Source organism: Protopterus annectens, chromosome 7.part0 (assembly GCF_019279795.1).
Source record: "Protopterus annectens isolate FY-2018-M chromosome 7.part0, PAN1.0, whole genome shotgun sequence".
Classification (NCBI taxonomy): domain Eukaryota; kingdom Metazoa; phylum Chordata; order Ceratodontiformes; family Protopteridae; genus Protopterus; species Protopterus annectens.
In genome coordinates, this window is record NC_056739.1 from 800,059,660 (window position 1) to 800,082,881 (window position 23,222).

Below are 23,222 nucleotides of genomic sequence, written 5' to 3' on the forward strand. Positions count from 1 at the left end.
AGCATTTTGATACCCAACTTCTCTTTGCAGAAAGTCACAAGATTCTTTCCCCAGGAGTCCTCCAATTCTTAATGTAACCCTAATCCTCACTTCAACTTGACAGTTGAGATCCTTGCCACTGGTAAGTGTACTTTGACTGGTCAACGAACAGACAATGCACATAAAACATGCACACTTTATAACGAAAGGAGGTGGTTGTCTTAACCCTTGCCATTTTGTTGCCACTCCTGTCTCATAAGTTTTAATTAACCGCCGCCCCCCGACGAGATGAGTGTAAAAAGAGCTATTCCATAGAGTACATGAGAGAAATCGTGGAGGACTCCCAGGAAAATCTGATCTTTCTGCAAAGAAGTTGGATCTCTGAATGCTCTAAAAATGGCAAGCAGCATACGATCACCTCGGTCAACAGGCGGAGGGAAATGCTGAAGTGCAAGTGTGGATCAGGTTGGCAACCGTTCTTTCCTGAGCTGGAAGCCATCTGTGAATTGCTAACAGGATAGCAAGACTTTGGTTGTGGCACCCCAATTGGAAATATCCCCAAAAGAATTCAAAGCATCACAACATTGGCTGGATGGCTTCCTTAAGCAATATGAACAGTCTTCAAGAAGATCAACACCATTCAAGCTGGAAGATGCTGAAGTTATTAAAAGTGCAGTTGCATTTGCATCCTCTGGCATTGACTTTTCTAAATACCAACTCTCCAACATGATTGCTATGGATGAAACTGCAGCATTTATGGGTCAAGGCTCTCAATTGATCAGAGGGGTGCCTAGTCAATCTACATTCCCTCCACTCATTACAAAAGTGCACATGCTAGGCAAATCATCTAGATGGAAAGAGAACCCCCCCACCTCTAATCCATTAATAAGGGAAAGAAAGATTGAATGCGTTTCAGGCATTTACATTCTTGAAACCAAAAAAAGCCTGGTGCAAACACATACAGGATGTGCAAAAGCCTGGTGCAAACACATACAGGATGTGCAAACACATACAGGATACAATTTACCAAAACTTCCTCCATTTTGTCCCTGATTATTGGACCCTCTTGGGTTTTCCATCACTGGGCACAATCCAAGTGCTAGCCAAATCTGCAGATGGCTATAATGGGAATGTGGACTAGATTGATTGGGGGGGGGGGGGCTCCTTGCCTCCACTGAGGTTTCTGTTAGTACTGCTGGGCTCCTTCAGAGCCAGGGCTGCCAACTGAACCCCAATAACCTGGGTTGCATTTGGGGCTCAATCTCTCTGAGCTAGACTGTCTTATGAAAATTAAATATGAAGGTACTTCTGAATGTCTGTAAGCCATTTGCAGCATTATACTGTACGCAACTTTTTTGTTGGAAGTAGTTCAGGTAATTTGCTGAAAAGAGCTCACCTTCCTGTCTAATACAAATAAAATGTTTGCTTTCCTGGCCCTAGGTCATATCGAATGTGCTCTTTGCGAAAATAGACAAGGGCCAACAATGGCACCTGTCCTGTACAAGGTTTGTCTAGAAAGTTCAGAGTAATCTTTGCTCCTGATGACTTGGCAGACTTGTTTTGGTTTTATTGTAACTGGCATATGCAGAAATCTGATGTATTAAAGGCTGGCACTTTTCAATTTTTGTAATACTTGTACTTTAACTCTTTAATTCTAGGCACAACTAGCGCAATCCCAAGTCTGGCAGGTTGTGTTTCATTACCCAGACACTAAGCCTACTGAAATTATTCCTGCTTTGGATGTGCAGAAAATGGGCTACACTGTCAACACTACAGGAACAAGAGTATTCTTGAGGGCACCCTATGGTCAAAACCAGTCCTATGTTGAGATGGTAAGCTAAGCTTTCTCTGTCTAGAAGCACAAGTGCTGCAGTTTTTCTGCTATAGTGTAAATGAGCATGAAAGGTTGTCTTCTGATGAATTTGTGAAAATGCCTCTGCTTTTCCTGCATCCCTATGATCTGCATTGGTGACTTTTGGACAGGTTGATGCCAATACTTCCCACTTATTACAGAACTCTTCCTGTGGGTTTCCACTATTTACAGGAACTTTAAAATGGCAAATCTGACTTCTATTGGTATGCTTTAATAGGTGATAGTGTAATGCTGGTCCTAAATGCCTCCCCTTCCAGAGTTGCCAGTTCCTTTTTATTCCTAGTTTTCTACATGTGGTCATAACTGTCAACACCTCTCTAGTCACACACTCCTATCTTTGGCAGACGCCTTTCACAGGTACTTTCAATCCATCATTCTCTTTCCTGGATTTCTGTTTCCTCTCCTCCAAATTCTCTTCCCAAAATCTTCATAAATTTGTTTTCTGTCCTGCACATGTGCCCAAACCGCCATAATGTTTTGACGTTTTCTGCAATTGGAGCTACCTGAGCTTTTGTCTCATTTCTTTCCCACGGTGTGAATCTTATCACCTGTCTCTGAGGCAGTACACCTCCATCACATCTAGCTTCAACTCCTCATTCACTGCCCAGCCTTCTAGATCATACATGAGTCTTGGTTGTGCAACTATATTTTGTACACATTACTTTCATCTTTGAATTATGTTGCACACTATCCATGACATTCTGCCAGTTGGCTGCAATGCCAGTCTCTGATCTTCCTGATACTTGGAAGCTGACTCTCTCTCCAGCTTCATCATCAGTTTTGCATTCCTTTTTCATATCATTTGCTGAAGTTATTGTCCACAGCTTGCTTGTAAAGCCATATTGTCTGTATACAACAACTTTATTCATCTGTGTCCTCTGCAATCAGTATCAACAGCAATGGGCTCCAAGTTGAACCTTTATGCACACTTCACTAGGAACCCCTTTGTCTGAACATAGCCTGCACACTTCACTAGGAACCCCTTTGTCTGAACATAGCCTGCACAAATTATGAATGGTTTAAATCAATCCTGGGGCATAAGATTTCAACAAGTTTAGGAATGCCCAATCGCTTGTATCCCTTCTGCCATACTATTAGATTGTGCTGCAATCTGAATCGCTTGTATCCATCACATTCATGCTATGAAGAGTTTAACTCTGTACTGCCCAGTTGTGAAGGTCCTCCCACCTTTTCTACACTGGCACTAGAATGCTTATTCTCCAGGCATTTTGGATACTCATCTAGGGAGTAACTTCCCCACCTCAATCTCCCAATATATTTGTCTGAGCATGCTTCTTTCTCTAGTTTCATTTTTATTGGTGCTGTTCTTGACTAGGGTGGACTGTTATATTGAGTATGGGGCAATATAGCTTCTGTTGGGCTTGATCAGCTGGAATTACCCCTTCCAGAAGCTGGTGGGGTCTTGTTGTACCAGTCTTCTTAGCCTCTTCATCATTCCTTCTTGGCCAGGTTCATTTATCTCCTGCTTTTTTCCTGCACACTTTCATTTGCAGGCTACTTGGGTGTCTGTATTCCACCGCCAGCTTTCCTAGTTTCTGTACATCTAAAGTGAAATGAAAATCCCCTTCCCCTCTTCTAATCTATATTGGATGGTGGAGCAGTAGCCAGTAGTCTGTACTCCATACTGGAGTTCTGCCATATTTTTGGGACTGGTAAATTTTTATCCATTTCACATGAGGTACCTTTGCTGTTCATTGCACAGACAAAGATATTTCGGACTTGTCTGTTGGGGGTATACTTCTCCTCCTTTACAGGCACCAGATATGTCTTATTGTGTTTTAGCTATTTCATTCTAACTGGAACATTCCAGTAACCTGATGTGCTGGTGTATGCTTTAGCATACATTTTAAAACCTTCTGGTTCCAATAAGCATTCTGGTTCCGATAAGCATTCATCTATGATGCAGTGACAACATGGATGTTCAGCCACTGAGGACCACTCCCATTGGTGGATGTCAGGTGCTGTATCAGAATTCTTTGACTTGTTTGTTTTAGTCTAGGCCCACATTCACTGAAGGCCTTTGTACATTTGTCGAGGTCTTCACCAAGATGGGCAAGGACTCCTATGAGTGATGGAGAAAATGAAGGAATCTAGCAGCTGTATGAGCTACTGTTGGACTTCTAAATTACTAATACAGACTCTCAAGATTTGAATATTGGTGCTCTAGATGTCCTCTCCATATGTTGCTAATTTGGATTAGCAGCCTATTTAAAGTAGTAGTGTAAACTTGCATAGCCGTAGTTGCAGTCATCCTATTCATGGTTGCAGAATGAATCTCCCACCCAGGGCAGCCAGTATACAAATGCCTATCTTGTATGCACTATACATCACACTTGTGCTCTCTGCACAGAATGTAGGGTGTAAAAGGGACGTACAGATACAACTACCCAGAATTGAATCTCCCAAGAAAACTGTCTCCATAGGACAAAGGAGTCCATCCACAATCCAGAAGGAAAAACAAAATGCAGAAGAAAAATTGAGAAACCCTCAGCCAGAAGCAAATCTATAAAACAAAAACCAGAAGAGGGGATGGAGCGAATATTGCAACAGTGAAGAGGACAACTACTGGTATGGTAAGATTTTGCACAACCCTACTAGGGTCTTCCAATGCCACAGTTGTAATCTCCTTAACATGAAGTAAAACAGAATAGGTGTAAGGCTGAGAAAAGCCCTCAATTATAAAAGTTTCAGCAAAACCTGCTCTGGCCTTTGAAACCAACCATATCCAGCTTATAACGCTTGGTAAAGGTATGCACTGAAGACTAAGAAGTGGCTTCAAGAAGAATGGAATTGGTGCCCATTCCCTTTCAAGGCACCAGAAGAGGCAACAGCCCTAGTGGAAGGAGCTCCAACAGAAGTAGATGGATATGCCATGGAAAGTATGACCAAGAAATGGCCTTTTGGATATAGATGTTGCTTAGAAATGGCCAAACTCAATATTGGATGAAAGGAAAGCTGATGACTTGAGGATGATGGTATTTTATCCAAATAGTACCGGAGCTTTGTGCAAATACCAGGGTATGCAGGACCCTTTTTGCAAGCAGACCTGAAGGGGGAAAGGAGTTGTACCAACTGATTCAAGGACAGCTCACTACCTTGGTAAAGTATTACTACAGAAGGACACCCTATCCCTGTAAAATTTCCAAAAAAGATGAATGGTCATAAGGGGCTATAGGAGCTCAAACTCTGAGCAGAAGAGCCAGCAACAATTGTCTTCAGGTACAATGCTGCAAAAACAGAATCCTGTAGGCTCAGAGCCAGCAACAATTGTCTTCAGGTACAATGCTGCAAAAACAGAATCCTGTAGGCTGAGCCAGCAACAATTGTCTTCAGGTACAATGCTGCAAAAACAGAATCCTGTAGGCTCAAGAGCCAGCAACAATTGTCTTCAGGTACAATGCTGCAAAAACAGAATCCTGTAGGCTCAATGTGCCAGTCAGTCTCTTCAAAACAAAATTAAGGTCCCAAGAAGGATGAATGTTTGGTCTAATGCAGGGCACCTTTAAGAAATTCTTGCTTCTCCAGAACAAGAAGCCAAAGGAGAATTGAAGGGCAGACTAGCAAACTGCTAACCAATTGCAACTCCCACAAATAGACTACCAGAGGGGACCCCCCCACTGAAGGGTCCTGGCCATCAGTATGACACCAGGCAGAATCTTGTCCATTTGGACACAATTTTCTAGTTGAGGGTTTCCTTTCCTCCAACCTTGAGCACAAGCTTTATCCAGTGTCTGAAAAGAGTGGACAAGTGAGGATGGATGCAAACCCTTGTCCTGTGTGACCTCCACCAGTGAGGTAACTTGCAGTGGTTGCCCCTGGCCAGATGCATTTAGTGGGAACCAGTGCTGCCTTGGACAAAAAGGTGGTCACTAGCTGAATTTGAGTCCAGCTGAATCTTTTTGCAGAACCCTGAAGAGGGAAAGCAGAGGTATCAGAACCACCAAAAGGAAACTACAAATTATGAATGGCCACAAGACTTGGCACCTTGGCCAAAAGTCTTCAGAGTGAAAACATGGCACAAACCATATTAAGACAAAATGGTTTTAAAGTATAATTTAGAATAGTTTTGCAAGAACTGTCTTGATTAGCAGCACATTCACCTACAAATTAATTCACACCCCATCAAGCAATCTGGCTTGGCACCATGAAATTCTAGCACCCAATGGACTTTAATTTTGATGTCTTGTGTTCTCAGTGTATTGAAGGACTGACCAGTCTCAAATATAAAATCCACAAGCACATTTTAGTGCATATAAAACTTCAGTATTACATGCATAAAACATTAATAGCAGGAAAATATCTTGCAATAGGTTGACAAATAGAACACTTAAGCAAAAGTGCCCACCTCATAAATTGGACTCTGAACTTTTCTGAATGAATTCTCCTCAGTATATCGATCTGGGTAAGAAAAGGGATAGAAATGGTTGAACATAAGAATGACGATTGCAAGTGGTACTGATAACAGCAAACTTGTCCTGGACTGAATCTTTGGTACTTTATCATATCTACTATAGACATACCAGAAGCAACTATTTGGGGTTAAATTTGGGCTTGAGATTTATCCCCACAATTACTGTGGCTGCATATTTTTAAATGTTTAGGCTTTGGACTATTGATAAAATCTTGGATACTATTGGTGTAGATTCTTTTTTACTTTGTCTGAATGCTTTGTTCCTGAACCAAAATTAATGCGTTTTAACTTCTGTTACAAGCAAAATTCAATGCAAGTTTATTCCACAAGTGAAAATTTTAAACTTTCATGTAGAAAATCTATTTCATATATTTGAAAAACAAATGTACAACACAATTTAAATCTGACTTTAAGAAGTTGAGACTGGAGGGTGGTAGTAAGGTGATAAAGGTAATCAAATTGTGATTATGAATCACGCAGTACACTGATTTGTTAATTGAATAATGCTGATGTTTATGAAAGATGTGATGTGAATAGGTATTGTATAGAAATGGAAGAATATTGTCTTGGAGGCTTACATTTCAGATATCTTGCTCAGATAGCACTTAATGCATGTATTGTCTGCATAAGGCACACTGGTATTGACAATATGGCTATTGTCTGCAGAAAAGTTTTACATTAATTTTTTGAAAACAATATGAAAGACTGTCCCATCCCTTTAAGAGGAAATGACAGGAAGGAAATGTATTTTGTCCTGACTGAACTAGTAGTTAAGGAAGTGAAATCATTGGCTGTGTTGCTTAGGGGTAAGGGTTTGGCAAATATACCTCAGAATTATGTGAATATCAGAGGCAGAAATTTGGCAGATATGGTGATGTGTAAGTTCACCACCAGAGTCCAGTTTATAAGATTCCCTTAATACGGGCACTTGCTTGTAATGCTCTATTTGTAAACTTATTGCAAGATATTTTCCTGATTTTTAATGGTATTGGGCTCTACATGAATGGAAAGTTATGCACGTAATACTGAAGTTATATGCACTAATGTACTTGTGGGTTATTTTTATATTTGAGAGACTGGCTTTCAAAAACACTAACATACATAAAAAATAAATTGTGTAGTCCATGGGGTCTAAATTTTGTAGAAGTTCATGGCGCGAAGACAGATTGCTTGATTGGGGGGGGGGATGTATTGGAAACTTTATTTGTAGGTCTTATTGCAAAAAAACTATTCTAAAATATACTTTGGAACCATTTGGTCTTGGAGTATAATTGGAAATGTCAATTTTTAATTACTGGTTATAAACCAATAAAACATTTAAATGGTTGTGCTAGGTTTCTTGCAAGGCTTTTTTGGATATGGTGTAACTTCTGCTTGGGGGGCAGACTGAACTCTCAAGTTACCAAAAAGCACCCACTGTCAGCAGTTAGAGAAGGAACCAGAGCCTGAAAGGGCAGCTCGGAGCAAACTGAATCCACCATTCATCTTCCTTCAGATGAAGGATGGGTACACTGAAATCCAGAGGGTGAAAATGCTGCAGCCAAACTGACTTGCGGTAACTGAAGCTTCTGCATATGCAGTCTGGCAAGAGTAAGCATTGGAATAGATGTAATGAATCCCAGGGCCTGAAGAAACTCCTGGCATGGCAATTGGAGGAATTGACTGTGGCCCTCTGTTGGAGGAAGAGGCCAACATTGGCACTTGGGATGCAGGATTCTATGCTTCTGAGAAGGGAGTTGGTATGGATTTTTTGGAAGTTGATGAACCCCAGACTTTGAAGAAGAGATGGTGAGCTTCAGATTCTGTGACTGGTAGAATGTGCTTGAAGCAAGATTTGTCTAAATGAGAAAATCTGAATTCCTTGGAGCCTGCAGGAAGCAATTGCAGGAGCTAGACACTTCAAGAGTAAACGTATGAAAAGAAAGGCATTTTGAAAAAGGTATTGAGCCAGGAAAGATCCAGAATAGGTTTTGGTGCCCTCCTTTTTGAGGAACCAGAAACCACCTGGAATAAAAGCCCTTTCCCACATGGAAAGGGAGGGGGACTGGTCGAATGGTTCCTTGGTTTCAGAGACCCTAGAACCTCTGGGAAATTGTTCTAGAGGAGGTTGAGGAATCTCTGACAAAGGGAGAGACTTCTATACCATGAAGTAAGCCTGACTGGTGGAACTCCACTCATAAGTGATGAGATGCCAATTTGGAAGACCAGGAATGCAGAAGGGACAAAGGGAACCTGGTCTAAAAGGGGTGAATTCATATTGGATAAGAGGTTTCTGGGCTCCAGAAATCTGGAGGCTGCCTATCACCAGTCTGCCATTGGAGGCCTGGTGGGGTTGCCTGTGAACAAAAGCAGATCTAGGATAATACCTTTTAACTTGGGGGTGTATGAGGAGGAAGACAAATGTTAAGGTCCTGCAAGGCTTTCTTGAAGAGACTAAATGTCAGCAGCAGTCCCAAAAGATGTTGGCCCAAGGAGCATCAAACAACTTGGCCTTTATCTCAGACTAAAGACAAAGCAAGAATAATGCCTCATGATAGGCCCAAATGCCACAGCTCTGGAAGAGGAAGCAGCATAGTTGCACTTGGTAAGCCACTTGAGAAGCAGAATCTGAAATAGATAAGGTAAAGGACCTGCCTTCAGATTCAGAGGTCAGGAATAACCTGACAAGTCTGAGCAATCCAGGCCAGAGCATTCCTGGTAATGTGTATCTAGTAATTAACAGCCTTAAGCAGTGTAAACTTACTAATCCTCTAGTCCTATCCTTGCCAGAGGGCAAAGGCTTCAATCTGTCAGACTGACACCACACCTAGGTCAGCAGAGACGTAATAAATAAAATGTCTCCAGTCCTCTGGACCAGTTTCTTGGGTGCAGGATGTGGAGAATCAGATTTGGATACTTTCACTGCTGCTTCCAACAAGGCAGCCAACATGGGAGGCATGGGAGGAACTGCTGATATGTTTAGGAGAATTGTACTTGAGAATCCCATTGCTAGGATGACAAGAGTACTTTGTACTCCAAGGACAATTCTTCAGAAAAACGGTGGGCCAAGACTCTTCATTAGAACTACAAGGCAAACGTGAAGGCATCTGAATAGGACAGACCCCTTATTGGGCAGTGAATCTTTATTTGAGGAATCTGGTTCCCTAAGCTGTTTTTTAGAAAGGGTAAAGGTCACTGGTACAAAAAACCCTTAAAAAGGGCCTTCAAGGCAGAAAACAAGCCCTGAGAACTGACATTCCCTTTTGAAGCATCTTTAGGATGGACTGAAACGTGCTTAATTTTCCCTTCCTTGAAAGGGACATCAGCCCTAACAAATACTGGAGGTTCTGGCCCTTGGTGATCTTTGATAAGAGAATGTGGAATCTCCTCCCTGATAAATCTGCAGAATCCCTCTAGGACCTTCTTAGATTACCATGGTTCCTCTAGGACCTTTCTAGATGACCATGGTTTCTCTTTCAAGAGAGGAAAGACCTGATCATGCCAGCCTCCAGAGTTGTGCCAGAGGAATCCTTTTGTAGAACTCTACCTACGGAGTTACTTCCACCTTAAGAAGGTAAAGTACTCCCACTCCAGAAGTGGGTAATAGCCCATGGTACCATGGCAGAATCCTGTAACACAGAACTGTTTAAGCCATTTCTTTAAGCCATTTCTTCCTTGGCCATTTATCTTAAACCATCTTGTTCTGAGTGTTTAACATAAAACGCTTAACAGATCCTGCAAGAGTTATGGTTGCAGGAAACTAACAAAACAATTATTCTTGTGGGGAGTCTGCCTCAACACTCTGGGTGACAGTAGGCAGCAAAATAGACCAAGGAAGGAGGAAAAACAACCCCAACAGAGAACTTGTGGCAAAATATTCAAGTAACTGGGTGTTCTGACCAACACAATGGTGTTCGAGCTGGTGTCTAAGATTCTGGGTAATTGTCCATACAGCCTTTTATGGCCTATGTTCTGTGGTGGGAGCACAAGTGTGAGATGGTGCATGCAAGATCCATTAGGCTTTTGTATGCAGGCCACACACTAGGCTGCCCTTGGCAGGAGATCCCTTCTGTTTAGAATACTGCCAACAGTGATGCAGAACAAATTTACTTCTGAAAAAGCTGTTTTCCCTCCAGAGATCTGAGACGAGTGCAGCATTTCAAGATGGTGCTTGGCTTTCATTTAAATTTGGCTAGCAAGGGCTAATTGGAGTACTGGAACTGGTGTGTAGATGTGGTACAATTGTGCCTGTTTCCTACTAATTGGATATAAAGTGTTAAAACTAATACTTGAAAGTTTAGTGTTGGTGAAAAGTCCTGTTGCATCATTTTAACTGGACTCCTAGTCCTCAAGTGGGAAACCTGTTGGACCAATCTCCTCTCAATCTTGCTGACATGAGGTAGATTGTAGCCCTTTTTATTAGCTGCTGAATTGGGGAAATGAGAATGGATCAAATGTCCTCCAGGGGCTCAATGTGTCATCACTTGAGATGACCATGGTCTCAGATGCTGGAGGTTCAAAAAATCTCTAGGAAATGTCACTTCAGAAGTGGGCTTGTGCTCCTTTCCCATCTGACCATGCAATATATTCTGTCCAGGTTTGATGTGTGCCCAGGACTAAAGTTGCTAATGAGGTGACTGGTAGTGCTGAAGGACATGGATTTGGTCCTAAGTGGTACCAAGTCTTGTTTCTTCAAATTTCCAGTAAAGTAATTTTAAGTAGCACTCAAACCTTTGCTGAATTATTGCATTATACTTTAGTGGAACAATAAAAATCCAGCAGCTTTTCATTCACATAAATTTGCTAAGCTACTCTGGGTGGCTGCGGGTCCTGTTTCTTGGCATAATGGTGAGAAATATAGGCATTCTACCATTCTAGTTCTATAGAACTTTCTTGCCAGATGAGCTGCCATCTGATTCTACCAGTATTTAACTGCACTGCCCCTCAAAACTTATCTTGCACATTGGTTGGCATAACCTAGGTTCATAGGTGATAACTCTTCTAATAGCAGAAGGGCCTTTACAAGCTTGGCCAGTAATACCTATTGTCTTGCTACACATCTTGTGTCTGGGGAATTAGGGTAGTGGGTGTTTGAGCCCAGAGTCCTTTTACAGACTACTGCTCTCCATAAAGGAGATGGGTAGTACCTGGGAGTGAATTTGTTTTCCCATCCAATGTATTTAAATACTTTTTGAAGAAATAAGGGATGGGCTTTTATGAAGATGGAAAGTCATTCCATAGAAAAGGTAGCCTCATTCCATAGAAAAGGTAACCTCTGGGATATGGATCTCTTATTCACAAATAAGGCTAAGGTCCATGCAATCTGTAACCCTCATATTTTTCTTCCAAATATGTAACCTTTTCATTGGAGCTGGATCAGAGAATGCCTTGTAGGTTGGGCATAAGTAACCTCTCAAATGATGATGGGACTAAAGGGACAGGGCCTTTAGTCTGCATAAGACATTCTCACTCGTTTTACATTCAAAAGGGGAGCATTGCCATTCTTATGGGACTGAGGGCTGATTACAATGGCACTGACTTTATGTAAATGGAATCTTCCAGAAGGATTCATTTTCACTACTGTAGCTACTGCAACTCTCACAACTGGGTCTACAAGCAATATTTACAGTGATATCTGAGGGTATGATTATGCATTTTATTTAGCATTGGTCTCTGGCTAGGTTTTGTCAGTTTGTCATTTTTAGGCCTGTTTGTGGTATGTTGGAGATGTTCCCAGCTTAGTTACTGGCAAACTCTGAACCAGAGGGCCTCAAATACTGGCCTTCACTTCAGGGGTATATACAAAACCAGAGGGGTTCCAACACTGAGCCCTGTGGGATATTGTTAGTAACAGGTTTATTGGAAGTGGATTCTCCTATATGGACAGTGTGCCCTGCCAGTTTGCTGTCAGGTGGTGATTTGTTTTATGCTAAACTCTGATCCCATAGTGGGGGATTGTAGAGCTTTGGCAGGTCTAGATTAGTGTACTTTTTTTTTTTTGTCATCCATGGCCCTTGTAAATTAGTCCATTATCTTAAGCAGGCAAGACCAAGCCAAACTGGGTCTGGTCCATACCTCTACTGTACATGTCCAGATTTGACTTGTTTTTGGTCAGTTTTTCATAATTGTGGTTTTCTGTCAAATGGCAAAATCATTAAAGATTGCACTTGGAAACGGACCTTGAGTTTCAGGCTTAGTACCCTTCACCCCATTCTATCAACGTAAGTTTGTAAGAGCAATATTTTAAAGTCCCTAATTTTGGGCCTTTGTCCCACTTTTTTATTTATGGTGTCAATATTTCTTGGTCTGAGGTTGAGGGGGTATGGTTTGATTCCTATGTAGTTATTGATCGGGTCCATGACTTTCTCCATGGCCTTGCAGTTGAGCTTGGTAAAGCTTATGGGTCTGTAGTTCCCTGATTGGGGAGGGGTTGGCCCTTGTGCAGAGGGATGACTGTTGCAGTCCTCCATTTCTCAGGACAAAGCCCATCCAGAAGCTGTGGGTTAAATTTTTTTTTTTTTTTTTTTTTTTGTGGCCCTGTTTAAGTTTAGGAAGCATCCTAGAATGTTAATTTTAGTGAACTTTTAACTGATTGCTTTCTGAACTAAGACTTGCTTGGTAGTTTCAGGTGCCCTTAAGGTATGTATTAAATGATTGCTTGGATAAAACTTCTAGTGCTCTGGAAAGCTTTTGGAGACTTGCTACCAGTTTTTGCTACTGCAGTTTAACTGTTCCATTGCAGAGATGTGTAATGGCATACAATTTGACCTAGTAATCTTGAGATACTGACCTTGCTACTGACCTATTGGTCACCAATGCTTATTGGGGAAAGTCTCATGAGACCGAAAAGTGTGTACACAGTGCATGGAGTGCAGTGATTATGCTGTGAAAGGACAGGCTTTTGACAAAGGTGCTCAAGCACTCCAGCAATGTTTAGCACTAGTCTTTCATTTGACAGACTTCAGCAACCACACATGAAGAGCTGCAAAAAAACAATTTAAATGATTTATTTGAACAAATGAAGTGGTTATGGGATTTTGCTCTCTTTGGGTGGCAGCAGTTAGTGTTATGGCTTACTAAGTTGTTGACTACTTCCACTGCATAGGAGTAGGTAAAGATTGGTGCACAAGTTTGATTTTGTTTTTTTCAATTATAACCTGGGAAGCTGTCTTGACATGGATAACAAGATTCCCAAGCTTCACTCTGAATTTCTTTGACATGTATCAAACACAACATCCAGATTAGTCTGACATCTGACATAACTTTACCTTTGGTCTACTCCAGTGTATGGTCAACTTCAGTGTATGGTCAGTAAAGGAGTCTTGTGATAAATATTATGTAACCTGTCAGTACTGATGGTTGCCTTTGTTTTATGTTGTCCTATCCCAACCACAATGCATCCTCAAATGCTTTCAGTTCCTTGAGCAATAATTCCTGTTTTGCTCTTAACATAAAACCAATTGTAGTCAAAAGCACTCCAGACCCAGACTTAATCTGGACAAAGCCATTAAGTGGGACAAAGGCCCAAAATAGGGACAACTTATTGCTCTCAACACCTTTAAGCGGGTTGATATAACAGGTTTTGCATGAATTTTCTGAATGGTATGAAGTCAAACTCTTAATGCCTGCCATTATTTTTTAATGACTATAATTTGCTAGAAAACCACAGGTTTATGAAAGGACCATCATCCATAGCATCTTGTAGCCTTTGATCTATGGATAATTTGAGAGCTTCTGGACTTTCATCCGGATTCATGTTAAGTCAATTTACCACAAGAATAAATATATGATCTCGTAACAACCTAGGATTAAAAGTTTAGGCTCACTTCTCTGGTGTGAATGAACAAGTCACTTAAACGGTGATCCTGTGTCTATGGGCAGGTACTTGCCTAGTTATTGCATTCCATACTCTGGAAACTCCTCCCTGTAGTGATGTTTTCAGGCTAGAGCACTGTGAATATCCCATTTACTAGTCTCAACAACTTTAACAACTTGCATTGAAAGGGCTGTGGTAGTTTTTCCTGGGGAAAGGTATGCAAGGTTTTGACCCATTTGGACAACTTTCTAATGCAATATAATATTGAAAGCAATCTTTTATATTTGGTAGAGTATTTCAATGTACTCCCGTAGCCAGTTAGTAAAAGCGTCTGAACTAACCTCCATTATTAAAAATGAGGCGCTTGCACATTGAAAATTGATTTAATATAAACAGATTGTATTAGTACTATGCTTAATGACTTTCCTCAAGTACAAACTATGCATCTGTTTCAATGGCCAAAGACAGTCTGACTTTCTGAATAGATTATGAAAGTCACATTTTGCAAGTGTAGGCATTCTGCTTGGCAGCGTTTGAAATACAACTAAGGTACCGTATTTCATAGCATCTGTATGCTATTCATATTGGCAGAGTTGCTTGAAATTATGGATATGAATTTTTCAGTAAGTCTTAGTAAAATAATTTGCAACCGTTCATTTAACAGTAACATGCCTCTAGCACAGCAATGGATTCTTCTTTGGCACAACATTGTGCTGATCATTTAACCTAGTTTTGATTTTTTTAGTGACTTAACTTATAAATCCCCATTGTGGTTAAAGCATTCTGACAAAAGGTTGTGTTTTTTTGTTTTAGTACCTTTAATTTCAAAAATATTTAATTGGAGGAAAACTGGGATTGGCTAGATTTCTGGAAGAGGTGATTCTTGTCTAAGATCGTTTTTAAGACCATCCTTCCAAAACGCCTCACAATAGTACTAGGGGGTTATAGCAGCTAGCGGAATGGCAAGCAGCTTTTCTAGAATAGATAACGCATTGCATCATCTTAAAATCAGCTTTGACTGCAAAACCAACAAAAACTACAAGCTGAATAGCTTAATGGTTAATACCCTGGAATGGTAGGTCTGGAGGATCCAGGCTTGTTCTGGATGAACCATGTAACTCCCCTCCTAAAAATCCCCTGTGATGCATAGGGACACAATTGGGTTGGGTTGCATTGCTAGTCTTATAAAGGCTATGGAGGTCACTGGCCTAGTGTATACCTACGAAACTAAGATTGAGAAGACTTGACAGCACTGAATTTCTGTGCAAATAGTCTAAGGGGAGTGAACTCTTGTACACAGAAGCATAACTTAAGGTTGGCTGTAAACATACCTGACACTTGTTGAATCAATTGCATGTTGCTTAGGCTCAAGCTTAAAAATCATGTAAAACTTTGGATTGGAGAACAAACGTTTTACTGCTGGTATGAAATGCATAATTACGCATGCAAGAAAATTGTGGTCTGCCCATAACATTAGACAATTGGATTGTCCATTGCCTGTTCTATCCATAAAGGCATTCTGGTTTCTGTTACAAATTCTTTAAGCTTCCAGAGGGTGTTTGTTCAGTATGGATTAGAAATTATGCTAGAATATGATTGGAGGCTCTTCCTCTGGATCTTTAGTGGTGGTACTGGGGCTTTCTCCATGATGCCCATTTCCACATGTACTGACCATATAGAAGCTACATTAGTCGCTATACTTGAAGCATATACTTTAAGCATTTACCATAACTTCCAGATATCCTGTAACTTTATCAGCTTTATTTTAATGGCTGAACAGTTGGTTTAAAATTTAAAATTTTGGGTGGGGGGGTGGTGGAGACCCCAGACCAGGCAATTAAGAGGGGAGGGGTGGATTGGATCCAGGCCTGAATAAAGCTAATTGAGTAGAACAGATTAGGGTTGGGGTGGCAAAACCATTCTTATTTGCCTATTTAACACTGGGTCGAAAATAAGGGGGTTGCTACAAAAATCTCCTAGACCCTATGGTGGGGATGATCTTTAACCCACATCAGAATAAACTCCACTCCTCTGACTTCACATTGAAGTGCGTGCTGATGCATTTAGTCTGCTAAGCATAGCCCTAGGAAAAAGCTAAATAGGTGCCGCACCAAATGTTATCTGGGAGCCTTATCTGGCCAGTTGCCCTTCATTCTTTGTCATTTGTGCTGCTCTCTCATTCCTGCATGCACTCCTATTTCCCCTTTGGGTAAGTGACTAATGGCTGCTTTATACTGAGAATGAAGCCAGGGTAGAAAGCCTGTCTTGAAGAAAAGGAAGGCACTGAAGCTTCTGCTGTCTTGGTCTGATTCTTTGGCACTTGTCCATTACTGGTATTGGTTCTGGAACTGATGGATGATCTAGTTTGCACATTTCCTAATCTTGGGCAAAATTGATATGAAGAGGTTCATAGGTTCATACTAGGCTATCTGCCCTAGGGCATTTATAAGCCTAGCCAGAATGTGTTTGGCTTTCGCCACCCATTTTAAATGAATTTTGCTATGCCCTTTTTTGAGGTTAGCATACTGTGCCTCTGTCTAACAGTGACAGAAGTGATACCCGGGGTAAACCTACAATCTCCTATCCACTCATCAAGATTCCTCTTTGAGAGTCAATGAGGGACTCTGCCTAACCTGGACTGGGATTTTATTCCAGAGTGAAGGGAGCCTCTGGGTTATGAATCTGTCCCTCCAGCCATGTCCTATTTCAGTGCCGAGGTTCAAGTCTCTCGAGCGCGTAGCTCTATATGGGATTTGGATTTTCTGAGGTGCAGCATATCCATTAATTCTGGGTTGGACATGGCTTTATACGTCAGGCACAGATCGCCTCTGAACAGGCGGTATGCCACTGAGCTGGAGTTTCTTTAACCGGGCAGCATATGTTTGAGCCCTGTGATCCTCTTGGTGAGGTACTTCTGGGGTCTTTCCAGTTGCTGCAGGTGTCTGGTAAGGTACATCCCAAAAGGGGCATTGTACTCAATTATGGGCCTGATTTAGGGATGAGTAAAGAGGCACGATGACGTCCCCTGATCTAGATGGGAATCCCTTCATGATTAGGTGGGTTATATAAAATGTTTTTCTAACTACTTTGGCCACGTGGTTGTCAAATGAGAGATTGCTATCAACTTGGGTCCCTAATTACTTCTGTACTTAATGGATTACCACCTATGTGGTAATTTGTGGGCACTTTGGCATTTAGCTTGAGGCCATGGCTCTGGCACCAGTTGTCTGTTTCTGAGGCCCTTTTGGAGGATGCTTGTGTCGGCTGGAGAGTCTATTATGGCGCCCAGTTTGCAGTAATCTGTGAACATGGACAGCCACAGTCCTTCCGTGTTGACCTGTATGTCCGAGAAATATATACCGAACAAGAGAGGTCCCAGGACTGAGCCTTGTGGGACACCACTTTTAACTGGTTTGGAGTCTGACATGGCTCCAGCAATTCTAACCATGTGGGTTCTGTCCTTGAGCCAATTTGCAATCCATCTAGTGACATGTATTTAAGCTGGTGAGCTTATCTATAATGCCAGAGTGGGGTATTGTATCTAAGGCGCTTGCAAGGTCCAGGTAGGCTGTGTGGACCATCTTCCCCTCGTCAATGGCCTTGGTGACTTGTTTCAAAGAAATCAACCAGGTTTAAGAGGCAGGATCTGCCCTTAACAAAGCCGAACTGGTTAGGATCCAGTGTTTGTAGGTCCCCAATATCTTTGAGGTCCATGATTATCATTTCCATAGCTTTGCAGACCAAGCTAGTCAGGCTTATGGGGCGACATTGAGGCACCACCTTTATGGAGAGGGACAACTGTTGTATGCCACTCTTTGGGCACATATCCTGTAGTAAGGCTGAGACTGAACAGTAGTTTTATGTTGGGTTTAGCTCTTCTTGGAGTTCATATAGGACGCAGCCCGGGACACCGTCTGGTCCCATTGATGCTGTGTTTTTTGCTTTGGAGAGGGCGGCTCTTACCTGAGCATCTGAGATGTCAGGGGGGCAGCACTCTGCTGGGATATATTTGCCCTTTTGGTGGGGGGGGGGAAGAAGTTTGCGCTAAACCTGTCTGCTAGGATGTTGGCAATGTCTGTGGGTTCGGTGTGTTTTTGTAATTTTGGACCAATTCTGAGCATATCTGGGAATTACCACCCAGGTTCCTAACCACTAAAAAAAGCCTTGTGATTATCCTTGGTGTCCTGTGCAATTTTTCTGTTGAAGCTGGCCTTAAACAATTTTATGTGTGCCCGTAGTTTTTTGCCAATACTGATCAGTGATGCCTTCCCTTTTTGGGATTTTGCTCTCATTTAGTAGCTTCCTCCTATTGTATAGTTTATGGCTGGGGTCCACCAGACAGGACGTCTGCCTTTGGAGGATTGGGTCTTGGTTTTATTTGGGATTGCATGATCCATGCATTCCTGAAGGTGTTCATAGAATGCGTTTATAAAGGACTCTGCAGTCTGGGCCGTATTTTCCACAGGCCCGGGGGCTTTGAAGGATTCCACTTCAGTTTTGAGGAGTGTGAAATTTGCTTTAGAGAAGTTTTTCAATGTGGTTTTCTGGGCAGGGGGTGGGGTCGCAATGTGAATATCCAGTGAGATTAGTTTATGGTCTGATCTTACCAGTGAGGGATACACTTCTGGTCTGGAGCATAGTCCCCATGTTGGTGATCCGGTCTAGTATGTTTTCCCCTCTTGGAGTGGTAACAAGTGGTTTCATAGCATTTGAGTTTATAAATTCTAGGAACCTTTGGGCTAGGGTGTTGGAGCTAGAGTAATGCTCCCAGTCTGTTTGGGTAGTTGAAGTCGCCCAATATAATGGTGTTTGGAGAGACCTTCATATTTTCCAGCCTTCTCAGGAAGGCCAAGTGGGGTTCCTGGGTTTGGGAGGGTGGTCTGTAGCAGGCTATAAACTGGAAAGCAGTTTTACCCACTGTTAGTTGCACATGGATAGTCTCTGCTTCGTGCTTTGCCACCAACCTGGAGGTGTGGGTATCTTTGAATATCGATACTCCCCCCTCCTTTTGTGGTTCGGTCCAAGTTTTGGGGCCAAAAAGCATGGTATGTATAAGGTATAACCTGGTAGTGCTGGGGTGCTCTCGGGAGCCCTGAACCAGGTTTCTGTTACTGCACAGATATCTATGTTCTCCATGCTAAGGAGAGTTTTGAGTGCGTGCATTTTGAGGTTTAGACTTCTGGCATTGAGTAGCATTGCTCTTAGTTTCTTATCCCTTGTGATACCCATGGAGGTGGGTTTGTCTTTTGAGCCTTGCCTAAAAATGGCACTATGGGGGTAGCAAGAGCCTTTGCCAATATCCAAAAGCCTAGGGGTGACAGGTGCAAGCCATCCCTAGCGAAGCATCGTGGCTTGTCGAGCATATCATCCCAAGCTGACAGGCATTGGATCCCCTTTGAATGACACCAGTACTTAAGCCAGTTGTTAATTGATCATCTTGTCTTCATATTGTGGCATTATTCTTGGTGAGGGTAAGATGCTACTCAAGGTCAGGGTCATACTGGCCTGGGCTACATGCCCAGAGCTCCTTTGTCTCCATGTAGTCCAGGGAGGTACGTCTCAGGTCATTCACACCAGCATGGACAATGGCTGAGTCATATTTGTACTTGGGAGTGACCGGAGTGCTTGTGTTATGTGGTGGATCCTAGCGCCTGACGGGCTGCTCACTGTGACCTTCTCCTTGTTCAGCCTGAGCGGGATGTCAGTGTGCCTGACTATAGTCACCTATTACAAGTGTATCAGGTGTGTTTAGTCTTGAGGGTTGTGACTGTTCGTCACACTGGCTTTGTGAGATGTGTTGCACGTTGTTTTGGGGTAGCGGCTGCTTGGGTGTCTGCTTTGGAGGTCTCTGCTGCTTCAGCAGATCTTTATTTAGAGCCTCGGAGTATATTTTATGTGTTTGGTTTGCTGTCATGGTAGGTCTGAGACTGGAATTGAGTGTGGTTTCCTTCTCCTGACTGGTTATGCCAGTACTGAGTTGAGAGCTTGGCCTCCAGTTTGGCTATATGGTTGCATCTCTCATGTGTTGGAATTTGTTGGGAGGAGGAGAGGGTTGTCTGTGTACATGAGGCAGTTGTAACATTTCCCCAAGATTCCCAGATGCACCAGCTGGACCGGAGAGGAGATTGACAACTGACCTTTGGACATGCTAGAATAATATTGGGAATTCCTTAATTGAAAACCAGGGCCATTGGGGGCCAATGTATCATTAAAAAGCAGTTTTAGAGCTTTGCCTTATCCCCCCCCCCCCAAGGTGCACTGTGTATCTGTTTGAACTGGTATATGCATGCAGGTACCCTGCTCAGTGTGCTCAAGTTTTAATGGACTTTATTCATTGATAATACATCTATTTTGAGTATTTAAGGACTGACTGAATTTTTTTTCATAGGTGGAAGGAATTCCTATAGAAATGGTACGTGCCACAGTACTTTACCGACAGATGTGGATGGTAATCTTGGTTGATGCTGCCCTCGGCTGCTCAATCAGTAAGTTAAATACAGTCCTTATTGTATGACAAATTTTTAGAATATGCAGGAGCATGATTGTGTCCTGGCATTAGGAATGGTCTTTGGCAAAGTGTCATAACTAATTTTGATCTCTGGAGTTTTCACATGCTGACTGGCATATTGCTAGGTTGCTTTGCTCACTTTGGATCACAGGATATGTTGCAGATTTACACCTGTTTCTCCAGTATTGCAAGCTTTGGCATTAATCCTCAAATTCTTGTATGAAATGGAATAGCCTGTGTATTCAATGTGTGGAATAGCCTGTGTATTCAATGTGTGGCTCAATGGGGCACATCATTTGAATAATTTCCTTATTCAGTATAGCAAACTTCAGAGCATTGGTTTATTGGAAAGAAGGCTTCCCCAGCAATAGTTGTCCTTCCACATCAATGTTTCAGTATTCCTTACAATAGGGATCCTTACAATAGGGATCCTCTGCCTAGGGCAGCCTGTCTGGCCAGTATACCAAAGCCTTGGGAATATGTCACATGCTCCCTGCATAGGGCATAAAGGTGACATGGACTTACCTTCCTCGGAGCAACTTTGCTGCTAGTCCAAATGCCATCTCTGATAATTGGTCTGAATGCTCTTGTCTGCTGGTTGCCAAGCTGTTTTTCTGATGTGCCTTTTTTTTTTTTTTCTTTTTTTTTTGTGATAGTTTGGTTTAATGTCCCCCCCCCCCCCCCCAGAAAGGAAAAATGCCAGTGTGCAAGTCAGATTTCCCCATAAGGACAGTCACAAGCAGCGCTTGTTTTGCTTAGGTGCTTTACATGACCATATATCTTGTCCTATTTGTCAGGCGTTTGTCCCAAACTTTGCTTGGTCATTTCTACTCTTTAGCTATTTACCTGGAGACATTAAATTGTTGGCTCTGGGTACTATGATGGAATCATCCCAGCCTAAGGGCCAGATATCAATGAAGGTCAAAGTTCAGTCTGATTCTTCATCTGTACTGCCTCTGCTGGGTTTTCACTGGGCTCTAGAGATAGAGGGGGTCTATTATAATATCAACTGTTTAATGGATCTAATGCATAAACATCTAACTATGCATTGAAATTTTTAATAAAACAAAGCAATAAAATTAACTGGTGTAGGCAGGGGGCAACCCCCCACACCCCTGCTGCTTAAATATACCAACTTGGATTGTGCTACAGTGCAGGAAAGGGAAATCTTCCCTTTCCGCACCATACAACATTAAAGTGCGATCTCTGAGTTGGTATATTAAGTAGTTTGTGGCTTGCCCCCTGCTTAAAATCGTTAGGGTAAGCATTTGCAGTTTCAAATTTTTTTATATTTGAAGTTATGGAACTTTGATAATATGGTGTCTACCATATTGTATTTGATCTGCAACTTCGAGATTATAATAGACCCATCCAGAGGACTGCCTGGTTAGTTGGATTCCTCTGCTGCGACCACTTCAGAGGCTGTCATGGATCTGGCTTCTCATGTCCCCAGGGGCTCTAAGCATCTGCTTTGGATGTTCAGGGGGGACCTGTGGCTGTATTTCTGAAGAGCCTAGGGGTGTTCCACAAATCCTTGATGGGGGAGGAAATTCCTACTACATGGAGTATTGGCAGATGTCTGAGCAGCCTAAGATTTTTAAAGCTGGCATCCCTTTGAAAAGGAAGCAGAAGACTTGAGCCCACTTCTCCTGATCCTCAGCATGAATGGTAGGATTTCACACTGCATTTATTTTAATGCACTCAGGGCTTTGAATCCCCCTCAGTCTTCTACTGAGGCCTAGGGAGCAGATCTCCTCTGAGGAATCCTTGGCCTATTCCTCCCAGATTCCCTTTCCTTTCCTTTTGATTATGATTCTGAGGAGGAGTCTATTGGTCTGTCTTCTGGGGATGCATTATCCTGTATGATGGAGTTTAAGTGGGAGTGTACCTAGGTCCTGTATGGAGTCTCCCTAGTCTGGTGCTGTTCTGCTCTTGCTTCCTTGTTTGATATGGTATAAGACTGTAGACTTCTTTACAAGTGTCCTTATTACTATTCTGTTTTTTATTCTAGGCCACCTACGCTTTTACCTTTCTAAGCTGCTCCTCTCAAAGGACAGCAGAACCATGGAGAGGTATGGTAACACTTGGCCCTTCTCTGCCTTTTCAGGTTATTTCAGAGCTTGAGTGTCTCTGGGCCTCTGTTAGGGTCCTCTTAAGTGACTCACCATTCCATTAAATTTAGTTGTGACAGCTGATGCCTTGTCTAGAGCTGCTGCCTTTGGTTTTGTGAGGTATTCCTCGTTTCACCTTTGATCTCTGCCGGAGGTCAAGCTGATGATTCTCCTGTCAAGCCTTTGGTTCTGTAGCTGCTGAACCCTCTCCAAGAAAGGGTAAGGCAAGAATTTAAAATATTTAACAAATTTGGGAACAGGGGAAACAATTTACCTTTCTAAATCTGCCTTTGTCCATACAGTCTTTACCTCTTTAAGGTTGGTAGAAGGACCGCTCCTGCCAAGTCTACCCAAACTTACAGCTCAGAAGCCACTTTCCAGACTAGCCAAATTGTCTTCATCCATCCTCTCTCAGCCAAGTTGGTGTCTCTTGGGAAGGGACAGAGCACCTCAGAATTCTTGGGTTCTGCCCATTTGTCAGGTGGTAGTGCATGGCTTGGAAATCCTCTTCTCTTCCCCTGAGT

At 42.3% G+C, this 23,222-nt stretch overlaps 1 protein-coding gene across 2 annotated transcripts in view; it reads left to right on the forward strand.

The window, feature by feature from the left end:
• LOC122805848 overlaps positions 1 to 23,222 on the forward strand; it is a 116,469-nt gene that overhangs the window by 37,287 nt on the left and 55,960 nt on the right. For both annotated transcript variants that reach the window (XM_044076104.1, XM_044076103.1), the window contains exons 7-8: positions 1,638 to 1,811; positions 20,468 to 20,564. In XM_044076104.1, coding sequence (XP_043932039.1) covers positions 1,638 to 1,811; positions 20,468 to 20,564 — 271 coding nt within the window. The remainder of the gene's footprint in view (positions 1 to 1,637; positions 1,812 to 20,467; positions 20,565 to 23,222) is intronic.